Here is a 21,114-nt window from a genome sequence, read left to right as displayed (position 1 = left end):
AAAAAAAAAAAAAAGAGGAGTAGTTGTATCTAGCCCTCTGAACATTAATAGGTAGTCTATGCTTTATTTTTTTTACCTTTTGACCATTTTTCTTTTTTAAAGGTTTATCAGAGGTGCAGAGGCAACGAGAGGATTCACCAGAGTCAGAGTGGGGAGCAGAACAGGCAGATCTCCTGAAATACACTGCGGAAGGGAGCAGCAGGCAAGACAAGAGAGGTCTGCTATGCCCATGTGGGTCACCTCCCAGGGAGGGATCGCGCTGACGTTGAAGTGCAGCTTCCTAGAACTGCATTTTAACCTGTAGCGCCACCAGAGAGGACCCAGGTTATGCTGTTATTGAGGAAAACATAACATCTGGCTTTCTGGACTGCAGAGTTACACCAAAAGTCAAGCCAGACATGGACCTATGACAGCTTCCTATTAGAGTCCAGATATTTGAAGCAAGTTTCACAAATATGATGCATATTTCACCTTTGAATGTTATAATGATAGTATAATTATGGACTGAAATATGATACATTTAGTGAAGACTGCTAAATTAGTATAAACAAGTTCACTATCATTTGCTAACATATGGGTGGGGATTTGAAATACCGTTGGGGTAAAAAGTAGCAAAATGTGACATTCCAGCTGATACTGGGAAAATGTAAATTTTATTTAAACCATTTTTAGAAAACAAAATTCTTTATGAGATACAAAGATGTCGGGGGAATTTTTTTAAAAGAAACACCAACACATGCAATGGAGTTAGGTCACACAATTACTTATGAGGCTTTTTACCTGATTGGTGAGCAAGAAACACCAGGGTAGCAGTATACTGCACCCTCCAAAATGTATAGGGGTGATGTGGGCATTTACTATCTTAAGTTTTATGCAGTCATAGTCTAACATGAAATGATTCAATACACAATAAATAATGGAAACTAATACATTTTACTCAAATGTATGTATTCAAAGCTTTATATTTTCTCCATCTTAATATGGTAGTTTGTAATAAATAACACAACTGATCCTGGGAAGGACATGCACCAAGCTACATTTAGAGGTTATGTCTGGGGAATGAGATTGAGGAAGCAGAGCCGTTCACCTTGAACTTTCTACATTTCTGTACTTGATTAAATTTTGTTAATATGATCATACATTACTTTTCCCATCAAGTTAAAAGACTGAAGATTACAAACAAGGGCTCCCTGGTAGCGCAAGGGTTAAAGACGCAGCTCTATCAAGCAATCACTAGCCAGCTCAGCATCAGTTTGATCCCGGCCAGTGAGCTGCTCCCCTCAGCAGTGTATTTTGGTACATCTGCCTGTTCTGCTCCCCACTTTGTCTTTGGTGAATCCTCTTATGCCCCACACCTCTGGCTTGCACCCCAGTTCTTGTATGTATAAATAGATCTTCAAAAACAAAAAAAAAAGATAAACAATTCAGCAATTGCACAAATGCTCTGCAGCCTTTGGTGTGCTGATAAAGACTGACCACCTGAAGGGTAAAGAGTCTAGCTGAGAAGAGTGTAGGCCTCAGAGGGCACTGATATCAGGAGAGCCTTGTCACTTGAAATATACCCCAAATGCACAAGGAGCTTGTACCACTCAGATAAATCTGCTCACCTTTCAGGGTGCTCCAGTGGATTTCTGTATCTGTTCCTTTAAGATCAGGATACTCTGCCTCTGCTCTGGAGGCAGCATGGCGATCTGGTCTGCAGTCAGCTGAAGAACCTGCATAATCAAAGCAGCCTGCGCAGAGGGGAAAAAAAAGATAGTACAGTTTAACAATGGCAGCTGAAAGCACATCACCAGTTTCTGTCCAGAGGATATTTCACACACAGAAAACAGCAGTCTTCCCCAAAACCAAACCAAACCAAAACCAGTTGGTGAGCAGCCATGAAAAGCCATGAAAAGCCATACCTGGGATCAAAAGATTCAAAAGATACCTTCATGAACTCAATGTTCCTGAAGAGTAAAATGCTATCTGTGAGCACTGAGAAGTCACTAGTTTTTAATTCTGTTCTGAAAGTTTCTCCTTATCATAAGTTCTAGCTTTTTCATAACATATGAGTTCCCCAGAATGGTCAAATACAGAAAAAGATATACTCATGGGGAATCTATTGTTTTTAGAATAAGGTAGAGAGGGGAGGCAGGTGAGCACAAATTTTCAGGTAAGAAAATCATAAAAGAATTCAAAATTAAACTCTAAAACATGACTTCTGTAAAGAAATTTGAAGACCCAGAACCTCCCAGTACTGTGAAGAGGATTCCATAGTTTCGTGCGTACGGAGGCAGTAAGACAGCCATGCTCACCTTCTCATGGTCCTGTGGGGTGACCTGGTTCTGCCCAGGACTAAAGCCACCAGGCTGGCCTCCACCCTGAATGTTTGCTCCTTGCATACCTGCTCCCTGCATGACTGGAACCTACATGCACAAAGGAAGATGAAAAGAGATGCTCAGAACTTTTCACAAGTGGGTAACCAGAGTCCAGTAATAACAATTAAAATTTTTTGATCTGATTATAAATATGAGTTAACAAAAAAGCAAATTAATGACTATGAAGATCATTTCCTACTGTTAGCAAGACCCGAAAGCAGAGTTAGCCAGAGATCCACTAGCAAGTTAGACAGAGCTGCTTACAACAGACCTAGCATCATCCATAAATACCACACAGCACAACTGGACGCCATCAAATCAAGCAAAGTTCAGCCACATAAGCACAAGGAAAACTGACAGCCTCCTGGAAACTAGTGCTCTGTGGAAACAGGAGTGAAAACTGAGAGATTCGAGGTAACATTTACTGGTCCACTGGGGCAGATACACAGCCCACAGGGACAGGGACGCAGCCTCCCTCTGTTCAGTCAGACAAAGGTGGCTCATCCCAAGGGCTCTACCTCACAAGTAAGGCAGAGGAGATCATGATGGCAGAGGCAGAAAGGAGGTGGGAAAGCCTCTGGGGAAGACTGCTAATTAGCCCAACATTGCTTTTTATAAAAACTAACAGAGAATATACAACAGATATTTTCTGCTAAATACAGACCAAGATATACGACTGACCTGAATTAAAAGAACAAAGTGTAATTCTATCAAAACTTATTAAGATCTTAGTTAAGATCTTCCTTTAGTGAGTTTAATCTTTTGGGAGCTACCGAAACTCAAGGAAAAAGCCTCAGAGCACCTAGAGTAACTGTTAAAAGGTCTGTGCTGGAGTTTAGTTCAACTCAGGCATTCACCAGAGCTTAGGTACTCTTCTTAAAACACAAGCCATTAACAAACATTACCTGCTTTCCCAGCAGATTAGAAGCAACAAAGCGCAAAAGTGTGGATAAAACGTTAGGAGCAGATACCATGACAGCAATGTGAAGAGTCAGGTGACAGTCTGATGGTGAAGGAGACCAGAAACCAAGACAGGAGGTAACTATACTTTCAATTATAGCATATACAATAATGGGTGCATTTAATGATGATCTTGAATAATCAAAAACAATTACAATTATTTTCTCATCCTGTTTAAGAAGGGGAGGAAGTATAATAAACTATAAATTATTTTTCATCGAAATAGTGTAAAACCTTGATAGGATGGTTCCATTACCTGGGACACTGACTTACCTGCAATAACTCATTTCTCAAAGATACTACATAAAGCACTGTACAGCTCTGTAGAGATTGTCAGAATATTATCAATTCCTGTTTTTATCAGTACTGCACCTACACACTAATAGCCAACTTGATGCTCTGTGACAGATCTGAAACATCTATGAGAATAACCTTTTGAAGCTTCAGTCAGTACTAATTTGAGGTACTGTAATGTGACCGAATAACTCAGAGGCCATGGTAAGTTCCTGAGCGTGCCATTCTAGCAGACAAGGAATGAGTGACCCTACACCCAGATTTGCCAAGACAATCTCGGTTTATACTTCTGTTAGCAGAAGTATTTACTAACAAAATTCATCTTCATTCTCAAATGTATCTCTGTCTGGATGATAAATTGTATAATCACACTAGGAACAATAAATCTTGTACTAACAAGTTTCTAACTGGGTGGACTGGAGCTAATATTAAAATCTAATTTAAAATTACAAATCAAGGCCAGACTGTAAAATAAAAAAAACAAGGCACAGAACAGTGAAGAGGGGAGGAATAAGGACATACATTAATATTTGAAAAAGTAAGATTATGTATTACTTGTTAGAAAAATCATTAAAAATCTAATAAAATTGATTACCTATAGGAAATGAGGGTCACAGGGGAGATGGGCACAGAAGAGGAAGTGAAGCTTACTGCGCCTCTTTTATACAACAGTGAAGGTACTTCATATATTTGTAAAATTTTTATAACTTATATAATTTATATAATATTGAAATATTAATTTACACAACTTTATAAAGGAATAAGACATTTTCCGGAAATGGTCTTCCAACTGTTGTTGTCAATGTCTTCCTCCACAGAATTATCCAGAGCTATTACATAAACACATCAGGTAGTTATATGTTGTCTGTTTCTCCAATTGTAATAGAATGTAAGCAGCGACTTTGTTCACACTGCTATATCCCCATTATCTGTAACTCTGGTAGGTACCTAGTAGGTGCTCAATAAATATTTGCTGACAGTCTGACTGAATGCATAAAAACAATTTTTATTATATGGCTACCAACCAGACAAGGCACAATAAAAATCAAGGCCCGTGAAACACACTTTTAAAAAAGTAAAACTTAACAATATAGAAGATTGTATTCTGCACATACTAGAAAAAAGCACATTTAAATTTTGTATTAAAAAGGGAGGGGGGAGATACAGAGACAAACAAAACATGCAGAAAATGGGACAGAGAAACAGAGTAGAGAAAATAGTGGGTTCTAGTCCTTGCTCTGCCACTTTTTAATTGTATGAATTTGGACAAGTCACCTGAATTCTTGGCCTCAGTTTCCATACCTATAAAATGAGAGAAGATGACTGACATACTCCATTCCAGCTCATGTGAGTGTTCACATTCTCTCTTGCATACACATTCACCACACACACAGACTCCCATACGAAGAAAGTAAGGCACACAAGAATTTGGGAGAAGGAAAACAGAATTACAAAGGAAAAAGACACATGTAGGAAGATGAAGGTGGAAGGGCTCAGGAGGGTTACATACATACCACAAAAAAAGGAAAGAGTTGAAAACACACAGGCAATCATAGACACCACATACACACAGCTGGAGGGAACCCAAGAGAGACAAAGGAGAGACAAGAATTCAGTTGCATAGGTCTTAAGGTGAAGCATTAGTAAATTGCCTTTTATATGCCATGATTTGCCTTCTGGCTACATGATGAAAGCAAAGTAAAATAGGTTTCTGCAAACCTAATGTTATCTGAATGACTATTAATAACTCTTCATAAGCTCTAATGCAATGGTTCTTAGGGTTGTGCATTAGAGTCACCTGAGGGAATCTTTTCAAATTATCCATGCCTTGATTCCACTGAAATGCTCTCTATCCCCTAAACATTCAGAGGTTGTGCTCTGAGTGAAAGAGTTCCTAAAATTAGGGGACAAGGTTGCTCTTTTGGACTATATTACTGCTGACCAAAGAAATCAATACCCTAAGGGACTGAAAAGCTAAAGGAAGGGAGATACTAATCTTTCCTCTCTAATAAACTGAGAAATAGCCCAAATCAAAAAGCAGTAATAATCAGGTTCAGTAATCAACTCTTGAATAGATGAGGATTTCACACAGACACTGTTAGTGTGTTACACATACCTGTCTGGATCCCTGAGGGCCAACTGCCCCCATGCTAATTGGATTGGGACCCTGGATTCCACCAGGTATAGGTCCTCTGGGGCCGGGGACTGGGCCCCTAGGATCCATGCTTCTGGCTTCCATTCCTCTCACTTCCATGGCTCGGGCCTCCATGGCTCGAGCCTCCATTGCACGGGCCTCCATTGCTCGGGCCTCCATTGCTCGGGCCTCCAACCCTCTGGCATCTAGTCCTCTGGCTTCCATGGCTCGTGCCTCCATCCCTCGTGCATCCATGCCTCGGGGATCTCTTCCACCTTTAAAATAAGTTGTGTATTGTATAGCTACTCACCTTTACTGTCAAAGATAGGAATCTATTCCTCCAATCACCACTCTCAAAACCCCCACCTGAGGCTGCTTTCTCCTCCCCACTTTCTCAGATTTGCAGATATACTTTAACAATGCTTGCCGGCCCTACTGCCCCAGCATTCTTTAGTCCAGATTAGAGCTGAAGGCAGCTGGTTCATTATCAGCCCACAAGTACCAGTCAGACTCGGGATGCTGTGATCTCCCCTTACCTCTGCCATCCAAAGGTGGACCCCGCTGATCTAGCATGGGTCCTCTTGGCTCTGCCATTAGAGGCCTGGGCTCAGCTAACGGCCCTCCCCTCATCTCATGTGGGGGCGGGCCACGGGTGTCATGGCCAGGGACATGGTGCATGGGTGGACCCTGATGAGGTGGTCCCAGATAACCTCTAGAGGTAGAGAAAAACATCCTATTTATATTTTCAAATAGAACAAAACAACAAAGTATCAACCAGAAGATCAGTAAGCAAAAATCAAAGAACTTATATCAAATTCTACAATGCTAACCCTACAAATGCTAACAAGAGAATATCAAACAAAAGCTATTGGGTGTATATCCATGTACTCCAGAATTTCCTATTTGGTTGGGGCACTCATAATTTAGGAGGGATTAATGGCTATCCATTAAGTACAATGATCACACAGCATCGTGCTTAAGAACATGGGTTCAAAGCTAGGCTCTATCACTGACGAGCAGTGCAATCTTGGACCATTACTTAGCTGAGCCTCCGTTTCTTCATCTGGAAAATGGGACTAATATTAGTATCTATTTCACAGGGGTGTGTGGATTTAATAAAATTATATTAACAAAATGAAATAATGAACGAATGAAATAGTGGAGGAAAGGAAATGCTCTAAATTCTCAGGCATAATCCCCATTAATGAATGTCAATTATTACTAGTAGTATAACTACTACTACCTCCAATGACATAAATTTTCCTTGTGCTATAATTTTTAATTTCTGAAGATGCAGTAGTCATGGTTACCTCAAAATTACATACTCAAGTAGCTAGTTCTGCCCTAGAAGTGCTTAGTCTTGGACCACAGCCCTGAACTTCTGAGGTAGGCAAACAAGTACACAGATTTTATTGTCAAAGCAAGGAAAAATTCTGATTCACCCCATCTGTTCCTTCAATGTGAATGATTACCTTGGCTCTACCTCTCCAGTTACAGAAAGTAAAGTGCCTCCACGTGGGTCATTCGGAGCATCTCCTAAGAGACCGCGAGGAGTGGGGACGTTGGCAGGCATGGCCCCACGCTGCATAGCGGCTCTGGGGTCTTGCATCGGCACTGACAGGGAAACAAACAGGGAGTTACTGCTGTGAAGGACACACGAGGAAACTAGAAATGACGCTTATGGACCACTGACAACATAGTTCAGACACCTGGGAGTGGGTGAAATGTCACCATAGCAGACTCCTCTTGCAGCTCAAGAACAGAAGCAGGGTGTAGACAGAATCTGTGCCATGTCAGAGGTGTGGATGGAATTACACAGAGAGCAAACAGAGGGCAACCTGCCAAAGACTAGCAATGCAACCAGAAGAAATGCAGGCTCTGGCTGTCCTTATAATCAATCAACCAGTTCAAAGAGCAGTCACAAAAGGGAGGCAGGGTGGTGGACCCTGCCATGTCTCTGCAAGAACCCGCCGTCTCCTCAGACTGTTATTCCATCCAAGCCTCCTGACACCAGTAGGGAGGGAGTACAGCCTCGGACAGACGCCCACATCATCCATGTTCTGTGACCTGTGTGAAGAGGTCAATCTCGTGGCCTTAACAGGAAAAAACTGAGACAAAAACCAAAGACACGACCCTCCTGGGTTCTGAACGTGAGGGTGACTGCCAAGCAGCCCTTGTGCTCTCAACGTCCCACCCTGTTCACCAAAAACAAATGGAAACTGGCAGATACAATAGTACCTTGAACTCGCTCAATTGATGCAGGCCCGGTGGGTCCCACGGGCGAGTGCTGTAGGGTTCCTAGGTAAGCAGTAATTTCAAAGGGAGAAAGAGCAGACACTTAAAAGAGCTTGCACACACAAGCAGAAACATATATATATTGGAGATTTACACACAGACGTTAGCCAAGGATTTAAGAGTTTGAGCCAGGATACAAAATCTTCCAAAATTATTATTTACTTCTTGGAAATCTGAAACTGCTCCATTTTGATGTGATAGTTTCCTTGGGTGAAACGTGTGGACCACTGATTTTACTTGGTAGGAATAAGTAGCCATTTTCAGTTTTCACCTCTGCTACTGTAATTCCCCCTAAGCCGCCTTATAATACCATTAAATAAAAAGAAAAATTATAAAAAGAATGTTTTAAATTTCTAGTTAGGCCAAGAACATAAATACATTTTTCTAAGCAAAAAATGAAAGAAAGAGAAGCACAGAATCTGGAAGACAAGGTTTATTTTGTAGAGACCCATAACAACTGAGGTAGGACTGTTTTCTCCATGTTTTAAGGCACAAAAATTTCTGCTATCAAAAAGTATCAAATGGGGGAAATAACACTGAATTGATTTTAGCCAAGGAGAGAATACACTATCCCTCAAGAAATACTCTGCCATCTCCTCAGAAGTAATGTAAGTGGCCAATGGGCATATGGAAAAAAGTTCAGTTATCTCTAGTTATCAGGGAAATGCAAATCAAAACCTTTCTTTAGTAAGAATGTCCCACATTAAAAAAACTGAAAACAACAAATGTTGGAGAGGATGTGGAAAGTGGAAATTAAGGAACCCTCTTACACTGCTGGTGGGAATGCAAACTGGTCCAGCCACTATGGAAAGCTCAGTGGAAGTTCTTCAGGACACCCAAAATGGCTCTATCATATGATCCAGTAATTCTACTCCTAGGAATCATCCCAAAGAATACAAAAACACTAATTTGAAAGGAAACCTGTACTCCTATGTTAACTGCAGCATTATTTGCAATAGTCAATATACGGAAACAACCCAAATGCCCCCAAACAGACAAATGTATCAAAAAGTTGTGGTATAGCTATATAACGGAATATTACACAGCAATCAAAAAGACAGACTCATGCCATTTGCAGCAACAGGGATGGAGCTGGAGGGGATTATGCTAGCTGAAATAAGACGGAAGAAGATAAATACCGGATTGTCTCACTTATATGTGGAATATACAGAAACTAAACAAAAAGTCAAGGAAAAGTCAAAAGTAGCAAACTGACTGTAGAACTAAGTCATATAGCAAAGGAGGGGGCTGGAGGGAGCACAAAACAGGGGAGGGATGAACACGAGGGAATATGATGATGGTTTAAGGGTGGTAAGTTGGTGGGAAATCTATGGGGACTACAAGAATGTAAGGGAAACAACTGATAAAAAAACAAGAGAAACACTCAGTCACTGCAACTCTTTGATAAGAAACAAGTATCAAAACAATAGCCAATAAAGACTAAAGAGATGCCAGTACATTGATACTAAACAAACGTGGCAGAAAGAAAGAAGTATCTTCTTAAACACATTATATTCTATTTTTACCAATTAAAATGTGTAGAAGCAGCATGAATTCCAGAAAAAGACAGACAAATTGGATGCAAATGAAAAGATTCTTGTTTCTTCTGCTAGCTCCTGAAGAAAAACTATAAAACTCATTTTTTTCTGTTTCTTCAGGAAGACATGCTTGATATACCTTCAAAACATAAATTATTTCCCTCATTAACTTTTTTCCCAGAAAGGTAAAGCTAACTATCGAAGGACAGAAGGTGTCTTGCGGAAGTATGTATCAGACATCTGGTGACTGACTGGGGGCCCGGGGAGAGGTACAAACACAACTGAAATCTGAATCCTTTTTCCCAACTGCAAAACTACACTGTGGGACACAACGTACTGACAGCAGCCAAGGGGATGGGCACAGCAGCACAACAGTACAGCTGTTCAGATGAGGTATGTGGACAGGCGCTTGGCCTACTGTCAACCATCTGACAAGAGTATTAGTTGTCGCTTTAGCAATCAAGCCCAGTGTACAAACCATAGAAAAAAACATAGAGGGTCCTTGAAAATGTTGTTTCCTTGTAACACTGATGACAAAAAAAAAAAAAAAAAATCCCAGTCAATACTGAATGAAGCGATGTTATTTGTGGACCTGGTTTCATCACATAAAGTCAGTTTCCCAGAATCCACTGAGGACATCAAGCGAGGATGTGCTCTTTAGTACACAGGTCTATTGCTTAAATATCCTGCTTTTTAAAACACTAGATTTTACTTATAGGCCATATGCTAAGAAATAACTTAAGTTTCTCTATGTCCAAAGCAGTCTTCTCTCGCCACAAGGAGCCAATGGAAAAGAATAGAATACACTAAGGAATACCTCTGAAGTTGACAGAAGCAGTATGGATTGATGGATTTTGGAGACCAAGACTTCTGGTCTTAGCCCTACTATTTACTAGTTAGAAGAGAAATACATGAATCAAGTCCAGTGCGCATTACTCAGATATCAGTTATTTACTTACCATGTCCCTTTGCGTAAGTTAAAACTCAGAGCTTCCATCTTTTACTGTAAAACTGGGGTGCTGCCACCCAACTCACTAGGCTGTCTATAAATGTTAGTGTGCCTGGCCATAGGATGCACAGTTTTATTGTCAGTTAGTCTATTTTCTAACTCTGCTCCTAACATTGTTTTCAACTAAAAACACTGAACTTTCTTTTTCTTTAGATGCCAATAACATGAGAAATAATGTGGAGATTTTGGAGTGGCTGCTGCTGTGGTATCTAGTTACTGCCACAGCGCAACACACACTGATCAGGTATGGTTCACAGACCTTGCAGCCCCTCTGGGCCCATAGTACTTGCTCATTATTCAAATTCTGTACTCTGTCAACGGATGTCCATAGAGGGAGAGAGTATGTCAACAGAATCACTAGACTATCAGGAAAAGACAATACAAATTCAACAGACATGAAGGGTCCATCTGCTTCATCATCAATTCTTGTAGAGCTGGGCTCTGAATCACTAGATGGAAATCTATCAGTATTGTCTGAAAGAGTTTTCTGCAATGATGGGATTTTCTTTATATATCTGCAACATCCACTAGTGTGGTGTATCCACATGTGGCTAGTGTGGTATCCACTAACCACATGTGGCTACTGAGCACTTGGAATGTGCTTAGTGTGAATGAGAAACTTTATAGATTCTACCTACTTTTAATGTATTTAATATTCCAATAAGCACATGTGGCTAGTGGCTGCCATGTTAGAGCGCAGGAAGAGAACGTCTCCAAGTCCAGTGCACATCAATCAGATGTTAGGATTCATTTACCTTGTCCCCTCTCCATGGGCACTGGTCCACCTCCTGGCATTCCAACCTGGGCCTGCATTCCTCCTAGAGGATGAAGGGCAGGAAAGAAAAGCAAATTAAGGCAGTGGGGAAAATCTATCAAAGTGGCTGAGTTGACAGTTTCTTTGCTCTGCCCTCTAAGCAGAAACCTACAAAGGAACCACTAAATAATACGAGACTAAAGATGGAGTTTCTTAGGCTATTTAAGGCTTTGTGACAGAGAAGTGAATTAAAGGAGAATACTTCATCTCATTTGCTACTAAAATCTTGGAAAGAAGTTGATGCACTAACCCACATTAAGTCTCCACACAGGAGACAGCATTGTTCCTGAGGAATTTTGTAAATGCATGGGTATACTGTTTTGGTTGTGACAAAGATTTGCAGGGGCATGGCTGGCATTTAATGAGAAGCTGACAGAGATACTAGATGGCCTACAATGTAGGAGATAGTCCCACAAAATAAAAAGTTATCCTGTCTTGCCAAATTTTGAATGTCTCACTGAACATTCATATAAATGAAACCCTGTCCACAGTCATCTGAATTTAGAACCTGTCTGTTTTATTTGTAAACAAGGTTAATTGCCCCTTTATTTATATGAACATTTTTTCAGAAATGTAATTACTAAGTAAATCATGGGTATTGCATGTTGTTAAGAACCTTGCCAAGAGTTCTCACCACTTTGAAAATCATATCACCAATGTCAACAGTCCTCGTGGTATCTGAGTAACCAAAATAACATAATCATTACCTGTCTACAACTGTAGCTTATAGAGCCATGATAAAAGTATAAGCATTTGACTGTTAGATTCTCTTTTCTACTAAATTGTCCAGGAACAGCTGCATACTAAAATGGTTTTAATTAGAAATTATTTTTTTATTTATCTGTTACTCCATATTGTAATTAGGGTGCTATACATAGGTTTTTTAAATCATGCTAATCTCCTGTGCATTTCACTTCAGGACAGTACAGAGCCATTGCAAAATATCTTGTTATGAAAAGAGGCCACCAGGTCTAACAGGGTTGAGAACCCCTGCTCTACTCTAACTGGTCAGGGTATAATGACTTACACAAACAGTCATGTACCACAAGTCCTTATTTGGAACTTTAAACAGAGCAGTCCATCAGTCTCTTTCCCTCCAAGGAATAACATATGCTTAAATGAGAGGAAAAAAGACAAGCAGAACTGCTTGCAGTTCATTAATATTTACCCAAAATATCAAGTACACATCAATTTCTCTTATTCTACTTAACATGCCAAGCACCAAAAAGTCATGGATTAAGAACCAGAACTTGAGCTAGCCCTATCTCTGCCACTAAGTAATGGTGATTTTAAACAAGCAATTTGATAACTAAACATTATCACCAGGGTATAGATATATCTAAATTTGTAAAGAAGTTGATCTAAACCAGTAAGGTTCTAACAATATAGTTCCCCAAACGCAGCAGCAGCAGCATCAGTATCACCAGGCACTTGTTAGAATGCAAATTATCAGGCCCTACCTCAGACTTGATGAATTAGAAAGTCTGGGGGTGGAGACCAGAGAAGACTGTTTTAATAAGCCCTTTGTGATTCTAATTAGGTTGCTGTAAGCACACTCAATCTGAGAACTATGGGTCTAAATGATTTTAAGGCTCTCTTCCAATGGCAACATCCTATGATTTATCCATTCCACTCACCAACAATACAAAGATTTAGGGGCTAAGGAAAGGCATGGCAGAAGGAAGTATACACAAAATTTCTCATATACTCCCCTACATGGTACATAGGCTAGATTCCCAGATGTAGAATTGGGGGATCAAAATACAGATGAATCTTTAATGTGGGACTACTTGCTTGAAAGGCTGAAGAACTCCACATTTCCACCAGCAGTCTATGTGCTCCACCTTCCCTGCCAAAACTGTGTCATCCCTTTTGAAACTTTTGTTTGTGATGTGCTTAAGGAAGTGAAACCTCACTGTTATTTCATGTGCAATTCCCCGTTATCGCTGGGCATCTGGATTTGCTCTTCCGTGAAGTGCCTTTTCATTTCTTTGCCTTCTTTCCTACTAGATTGATTGTTCCCCCTTTTCATCAACTGTCAAAGAGATTTTGTACAGGGTATCTCTAAAACCTAAGTGGAGTTCTAAGTTTTAAAAACTCAAATATAAATACAAGCTCTCACACACACACACAAAAAATCACTTGAAAATTTACCTATTTAAATCCCTATGTTGCTTTCACTATTTCCTGTATATATTTTAGGTAAAATATACATTTTGTTGTCTTTTATAACCATTTTTATTTTCTTTTAATTTAAAGACTAGCTAGAGTTTGGGCCTTAATTTTCCAAGTTTTTTTTTTTTTTTAAGTTCTCCTTATATTAGTTTATTGCTTTAAAATTGAAAAACGTGAGCTGTAAAATCTCTATATTCTATTTTTTTAAATTTTATGCTAGGTAGTCAATTAAAAAAAATTCTCCTAAAACTCCCGTCTCCTACACCCTTCATGGTTTTTTTTTAATTGTATTATTTTCTTTTGAAGCAATGTTGGCTTACAACATTGTGTATGATTCAGAAGTACAGGTCAACTTTTTAAAAGGTTTCATGGCCATGGGGTGTGGGGAGGATGTATTCTCTAGTTAAAAGAGATGAAGTTCCCTCTAAACGTTAGGTCAAGCTTACTGATTCCACTATTTCATTCCTCAATATCATTAACTTGCATTTTGCCCACTGGCACAATAATTTTCATAATGTGTTCCACAAGTGACACTGATCCACACGCTGGATGACAATGTAAGTACAGAAATGGAGAGCAGACTCTTAACTCATAGCAATTTAGCAGTGCTGCGACATGCAAGCACACTTGTCTCACTGAACAGTGATGTGCAGAACAGTCTGGGTGTTCCCCAATTCATGTGATGACCTGCAGGTTAGGTGCTCTCACTGGTCACAGGTGGCAGGACCACCCTCCTTGTGATAGTTTAAGCTAAGTTAGACACCACTAACTCAAAAATGTACAAAATACAATCTCTATTTATTAGACCAAAAGATAACTAACTCTAAAGGATAAATCAAAATTTAGTGTGCTTAAATTTCTTTAAATTTTCTTCTTCACACTTGTTATGAACATACATACAGTGGTTAAAACTTTTCCTTTTGTTGTTTGGTCTGCAATTTTATGCCTATTAAATAAGATGTGATTATGTATGTGCTTTTTTAAAAAAATGTATTCAGGCCCTCCCTGGTGGCACAGCGGGTTAAAGCACAACACTAAGAAGCTAAAGCCACTTCTGCATGAGTTCGATTCCCGCCTGCCCCGGAGGTGACCACATGGCGTGGCAGACCTCTCCTGACCTGCCCACTGCTCCCCTCAGCAGTGTACTTCCTCTATCTGCCTGTTCTGCTCCCCGCTCTGTCTCTGGTGAATTCTCTCACCCTCCGCATCTCTGGCCTGTAACCCAGTTCTGTACAAATAAATAAATAAATCTTTAAAAAAAAAATGTATTCATAAACTAAAAGTTCCTAGCTTTAAATGGGAAAATTCAGTCCATTCACATTTCGTGGAATAGTAACTCTACTACACTTTATTCCATCTACTTTTACCTTTATTATTAAGTACAAAGTCATTTCCTTTTTTTCTGCATTTGTTGACTTGGTCTACTTCACATTCATTCTGTTTACCCCCTCAGTAGTTTGGAAATTTTATTGTATTTTTCCACTTCACCCACCTTTTCCTTGCTCTAATCACCACAGAATTTGTATGTAGGAAGTTGACTATTTCCTCCACTTGAGGTACACTCTTCCTAGTTATGTATTAATTCTATATCAAGACCTCATTACAACATAGTAATTTGGCTATACCATGTCATTTGCTATAATGAAACTTAGCAAAATGGTGACGACTCTTAAGTGACACATACCTCCAGGAGCTAAGGGACCAGGCCCAGGCCCTGTTACAGCAGCTGGTATCTGCCCTGGTGCTGGAACTCCAGGCTGCATAGAAGCTTGCATCAGAGGCGGTGCACCATTGACATGCAATCCACCCTGACCAAGAGAAAACCAGAATATTTAATATAATCATGTCTCGGTGGAGACTCATTACACAAAGCCTGGGACATTAAAGGATTTTTAAATTGACACCTCTAAATAGTCTACCAAATACGCTTTTCTTATAGCATGTTTTAATCCACATTAGCTCTCTAACGCACTTTGAATAAAAGGTGCAATGCACACAACGAGCCTGGTTATGTAGAACATGTTTAAGGTGGATGATATTCTAACAGCAGAGACTGACAACTCTTAACTATGTGGCAAGGCCTTAGGTAGCACTCACTGTTGACTTCATGGCTGGGACCTGGCAATGAGTTTTTAAAAATGTGCTTTGAACTCATGGAGAAAAAGAGGCTAGGTTTAGGTCCTGGACTTACCAGTTGTAATTGTTTTGTTTTGATTTTTTTTAATCAGTTTACCCAGTTGAGCTTTAATTTACTTCCCTTCTATTTCTGAAATGGTATTTATTGAATTAATGCAGGGGTTAGCAAATTTGGATCACTGCTCAATTTCATAAATAAGGTTTACTGGAAATCAACCTCGTGCATTTACATGTATTGTCTATGGTTGATTTCACACTGCAACGGCAGACATGAAACTGATCTGTCATAGGTAATAGACCTCGTGGCCTGCAAAGCCAGAAATAATGACTATTTGCCATTTTGAGAAAATGTCTGCCAACCCCTATATAATACCTTTGTATGTGTTTGTCTAAACTGTTTACCTCTGCTAATCTGATAGGTAAAAGGTGGCAGCTTATTGTACTTTCTGTTTAAATTTATCTTATTTTGAGGTTGAGCATTTTTTCAAAATTTCATATTTGTATGTCCACCTCTGTGAACCATTTATGATCACTGAACATTTCTTACTAGATGACTTGTAATTTTCCTAATAATTTGTCTTTTTTATTATGAAAAATTCCAGACTTATAAGTTATATAGAGAATTAAAAGCACACGTAGGAAGTACAATTACATTTATGATTATAATTTCCCATATGGTTTGCCCAGTGCATATTCTGTAACACCCACATAAGAATTCTTACAGATGTTTTCAAATTTGATGTAAATATTACATAAATCTTTACAATTCACTCAACACATTTTTGGGATACATGCAGATACCTGACATTTTGGGCATTCATGTTCACATCTGTGTGGTATTATATTAACCTGCACTGAGATCTTATATCCTAATTCCTCTTTACTACAAAACAGAATTGTTTTTGAAAGTCATTCACGTTGACACATGTAGTTTGTTTAACTGGTGTAGAGTATTTAACTGGATATACATACAACACTTTCTCCATTCTTCCACTGATAAACATTTCAGGGTGTATCCAATTTTTCACTGCTGTAATACAGCAGTAAACACTTCTGAACTAAGGGCTCTTTATTAGGGAGCCAGGATGCTGCCCATCACAAGTGTGACAAACACTTTGTCCCCAATTTTTCATTGATGTTTCCTTCTTTTTCTCCACATAGAAAATTTTCAGTTTTCAAGTCAATCGTTTATTACTTCAGGGTTTTGTGTCATGTTTGGAAAGAATTTTTCATTGATAAACATGGAGATAACAAGAGTGGCAATCTCACATAATTGCTGTATTGAACGATAATGTACATGGAATAACAAAGTGGATCTCTTTGGAACTTGGAACCAAAACTGTATTGATTCAAATGTCACATACTCTATAAATGGGAAATCACAATTATGATCTCCAGCTCCTGGCCATTCTTCTTTTGACATATCCTCCCAAAATGAAAATGACATTCTAAGACAGATTAAAAAAAACATTAACAGATAAAGCCCTACCAAAGACTGGGCTTGAGCAGCCTGAGGATTCTGCTGGTTCATTGACACATTGGCTCCTGGGCCAGGCCCAGCATTGTGAACTGGTTGAGGGTTGCCTGCAATCAGCGTTGGGATATTTGTCTGGCGATGGAGAATTTTCTAAAAAAAAAAATAAAAATAATAAATCTGTGAGCTGTCTGTTTTAACAACACGATCAGGTAGTTCCCACCACACTCAAGCTTTACCATAACATATCTATAAAAGAACCAGAAACACTCACCAGGGCAATCTCTGGATCCACAATTCTCATTACTACTTGTGCTTGTAGCAAAGCATAAGCCAGTTGAGGGTTCTGAAGCAACATGTTCCGTGCTTCCTGGGGGCTATTCTGGACACAGAGCTGAGAAGATAAACAGATTCATCATCAAGCTAAATGCTGATTACCTGGAAATGATAGTGATTTAGAGCCAGTCTCATCTGAGAAATGTGATATTCAAGAGGCTTTTAAAGCTATCATCGGTTTTTGCATAGCACACAACATCTCGGTCATGGTAGGCAAGAGAAGGAAGAGGCATTTCAAATACCATAATACCATCATTTGGGGGAAAGCCACATTTTAATATCTACATCAGGTATCTGTGGGTCACAAAAACCCAGAGAGATTGCATAGGTATGTTTGTGCACAAAAATGGAAAGGTCTTTGCACGAAATGTAAAATGCAGTATACAGAGGGAATTTTGAAGGTACCGGAAATGGTGGTCTATAGGCACACCTTCTATTTGAGCCCAGGGAATCATTTCCATTAACTTGATCAATTAACTTCTTGAAAATTTGATGTGATTTGATTTATGCATCCCTAAATTCATAACGTAATGCCTCCTCCCACCTTCATTTGTTTCATCAGTTCAAACATCTGCTCTGGTGGAAGACTGGCAACTGCTTTGCTAATGGACTCAGGGGCATCCTCAGGACTGATGGTCTCTCCATAAGGTGACTCAATGACAGGGGCACCAGTGCCAAGGCCTGATTGGGAAGAAAGTACAAAAAAGTTAAGGAAGCAAATAACGAGCTAAACCATCTCAAGTATAGCAGGTCCTTGAACAATGTCATTTTGTTCAACGATGCAGTTTCCAAGAACCTTTCCAAGAATGTTATATGTGGACTTATGACATCCATTTTCCAGGGCTGTAAGAACCAGTTGGTAACTTTAAATTCTCTGAATCTGAGAAATAAGTAGTTTGAAAGTTCCTTATTTTGTGGAGGAAAGAGTCCAAGTATATTTTCCATTCCAGTGGAAAGCTAGGCACAGAATCACATAGGAGGACAATGTTAACCTAGTTAGGGAGTAAGCACACCAATTTCCTTTGACAAGTCATTTCAGAAGCAAAAGGCACAGAAGAAGATGCTAATTCTGAAACACAATTCCAGGATCTCTTGCCTCGTGAAAAAAGTCTTAAGAATGCCCTAGTAACCTACGCTCCTCTACCAGCTACAGATCTGGCAACAGTGGAAAAACAGTGGCAAATACAACTGGCATAGTACACACCACTAATGGCCTGTTGAGCCTGGACTCATTTCAAATGGAAATCAATTCCTTACAAACTACAAGACTTCTAAAGTCAACTTTACCGTTTCTCAAAGATATACTTCGCTACCACAGGTCTCTCGGGTTCGTTCATTACAGAAGTGATGTGGCTAACCATTTCAGCAGATGCTAAAACTTAGCATAAGTGGAAAATCTTCAATGTTACATCTTTATTAACTCATGGTGCATACACCTTGGGTTTATACTCACTCTTCAGCTCTTCTTTATTCTTTTCACTGGCAGCATTATCCACTCGAAGTGCTCTCCCACTGAATTCACGTCCATTCAGGTTTCGCATGGCACTAAGTGCAGTCTCTTGGTCTTGGTATTCACAGAAGCCATAACCCTTTGGCTTTCCTGTTTCCCTATCATACACCAACCTGGAGAATAGAACCGAGTGTCAAACTCAAAGTCATATACACACAGTTTTCTGTAAACATTGCCATAAACTGGTCTACTGTAAGACAAATAACCATATCACTCTGATCACCTCACTGAAATTCAATTTTAACATAGGCTTAACTAAAAAAAAAGGCATCTTTATGTATATTGCTTGATGTGAGAATTAAATCTCAATAAAGACATTACAAACAAAAAAGAATGCATGTGAAAAAATCACTAGTAAAAACCTTGCATTAACAATTGGGCAAAATCTGTGGTGACTTTTAAGAAACTACCATCAAGAAGTGCATGTAAGAGGTTCTCACCTGAAACTAACAACAGGTCCAACCTCAGAAAAGATGTCCTTTAACTGCTCTTCAGTAGCTTCATAAGGAATGTTTCCCACTAAGGAAGAAAATAATTAACATTAAAATTCTGAGTTCACAACCTAGATCTTTCTACTGAGAAAGTAAGAGTTCACTCTATTAACTCATATCAACAATGATGGAACAACTGGCTCAAAATAAGTGTTCTTCAACCCCAGTACTATAATACTCCATTAAGAATCTTGTCTCCTGAAGACCTGAACTCAACACATACAAACCATAAACAAAAATGATATAGGCACCCCTAAATATTACTCTGCTAGCTGATCTGAAGAGTGTTAGATTTCCCTTAACTTTGGGGAAAATAAATACTCTGACAGTGGAATTTACCCAAGGTCTGCAAAATCTCTCTCTGGGAAAATAAATACTCTGTCAGTGGAATTTACCCAAGGTCTGCAAAGCCTCTCTCTCTCTCTCACCCAGACCCACACAGACAACTCAACATCATAATTTCTAAAACCAGGCCACACATCTGTATTTCTATACACATAATCAAAGGAGAATGGCCATGAATGTAGTGGACGAAGTTTACAAATTATTCCCAGCTGTTTTGTCATGTTTTTGAAGACCGTTCAAAAGGTGCTTTAAAACACCACACAGCCTTTAAAAACACAACTTATTTCGGCTGAAAAAGTGACACCGAATAGATGCGAGCTTCTTTAATATATAGATATCTGACAACGTCTTAATCGTTCATTCATTTGTCTTTATTTAGAATCCACCTTAAGATGCCAGGTGACCGCTACCATGACTGTCGAACTAAAACTTTACAGATTAAAAACAAGCAAACAAACAAAAGAGTATTTTAAGTGCTTATGAGAGGGCTGGAAATGGTGACAGGGATGGTTATACCCTTAGCACACAATCTGTATTCCGGGATGGGGGCAAGAAGTAGTACCGGAGAGTTACCATACGTCCTCACTTCTACATAATAACTGAAGCTCACGAAAGGAGAAACTCATGGAAGCTGAACTCTAGCTTAACTTCCTCGTCCACATCGTGAAAGACTGGGAGACCTCAGGAAAGGGGGAGGGGGGCATCACTTTGCCCCCAAGTTCACCAGGTTGGCCGCCCCACAGCAGAGGGAAGCAGAGTTGAACGCCCGATCCATCACCGGTTCCCACGCTACTCGTGAAATACAAAAGGCTTTCTCGCCGCTCCCCTCCTGTTTCAGTCCCTCCCCGAGGCTTGGCTCCACCGGTCTTCTCACCGAATACAGATCGCAGAGACCGATCCACCGCAGGATCTCTCACAGTCAAACCCGCCATCGCTCTCTTCCGGCGGCTTCCGGTGCGCCCCAGTACACTTCCGTGTGGCGCGTGAGCCCGGCGCCAACACGCTTCGTGACGGCGCGTGAGCCGGAAGCGCCAGGGCCGCACGGCCGCACGGCCCCGCCCCCGACGCCCTTCCGTAAGCGGGGACACGCGTTCGATTCCCGACAGTCCTGTGCCGGGGTACCTGGGCTCCCGCCTAAGAATAGCTCATTTTCCACCCAGATTCGGGAGGTCCTGGCCTACTCGGAAGGCTTTTAGTTGGAAGAATTCTTTCCAAAGCCTTTGCTTTTCGGCTAACGCATGTA

The 21,114-nt window shown here is 40.0% G+C and overlaps 1 protein-coding gene across 2 annotated transcripts in view; it reads right to left on the bottom strand.

The window, feature by feature from the left end:
• The window catches only part of CSTF2 (cleavage stimulation factor, 3' pre-RNA, subunit 2, 64kDa), a 22,859-nt gene extending 2,004 nt beyond the window's left edge, over positions 1-20,855 (bottom strand). Inside the window, exons 1-14 of one of the 2 annotated variants that reach the window (XM_004685641.2) lie at positions 20,746-20,848; positions 19,476-19,554; positions 18,979-19,148; positions 18,070-18,206; positions 17,464-17,583; positions 17,205-17,342; positions 15,264-15,387; positions 11,346-11,408; positions 7,987-8,046; positions 7,221-7,362; positions 6,285-6,460; positions 5,731-6,023; positions 2,298-2,408; positions 1,608-1,733 (exon numbers count right to left, since the gene is read on the bottom strand). In XM_004685641.2, coding sequence (XP_004685698.1) covers positions 1,611-1,733; positions 2,298-2,408; positions 5,731-6,023; positions 6,285-6,460; positions 7,221-7,362; positions 7,987-8,046; positions 11,346-11,408; positions 15,264-15,387; positions 17,205-17,342; positions 17,464-17,583; positions 18,070-18,206; positions 18,979-19,148; positions 19,476-19,554; positions 20,746-20,803 — 1,794 coding nt within the window. In that variant the 5' untranslated portion in view covers positions 20,804-20,848 and the 3' untranslated portion in view covers positions 1,608-1,610. Of the gene's footprint in view, positions 1-1,607; positions 1,734-2,297; positions 2,409-5,730; positions 6,024-6,284; positions 6,461-7,220; positions 7,363-7,986; positions 8,047-11,345; positions 11,409-15,263; positions 15,388-17,204; positions 17,343-17,463; positions 17,584-18,069; positions 18,207-18,978; positions 19,149-19,475; positions 19,555-20,745 lie in introns of both variants that reach the window. The other variant, XM_004685642.1, reaches the window with a different exon arrangement.
• Between the last annotated feature and the right edge of the window lie 259 nt (positions 20,856-21,114).

Source organism: Condylura cristata, unplaced genomic scaffold (genome assembly GCF_000260355.1).
Source record: "Condylura cristata isolate star-nosed mole 26May11 unplaced genomic scaffold, ConCri1.0 scaffold00019, whole genome shotgun sequence".
In the NCBI taxonomy this organism is placed as follows: Eukaryota; Metazoa; Chordata; class Mammalia; order Eulipotyphla; family Talpidae; genus Condylura; species Condylura cristata.
The sequence above is the reverse complement of the archived record's forward strand: the minus strand, read 5'-3'. Positions and strand labels throughout refer to the sequence as shown.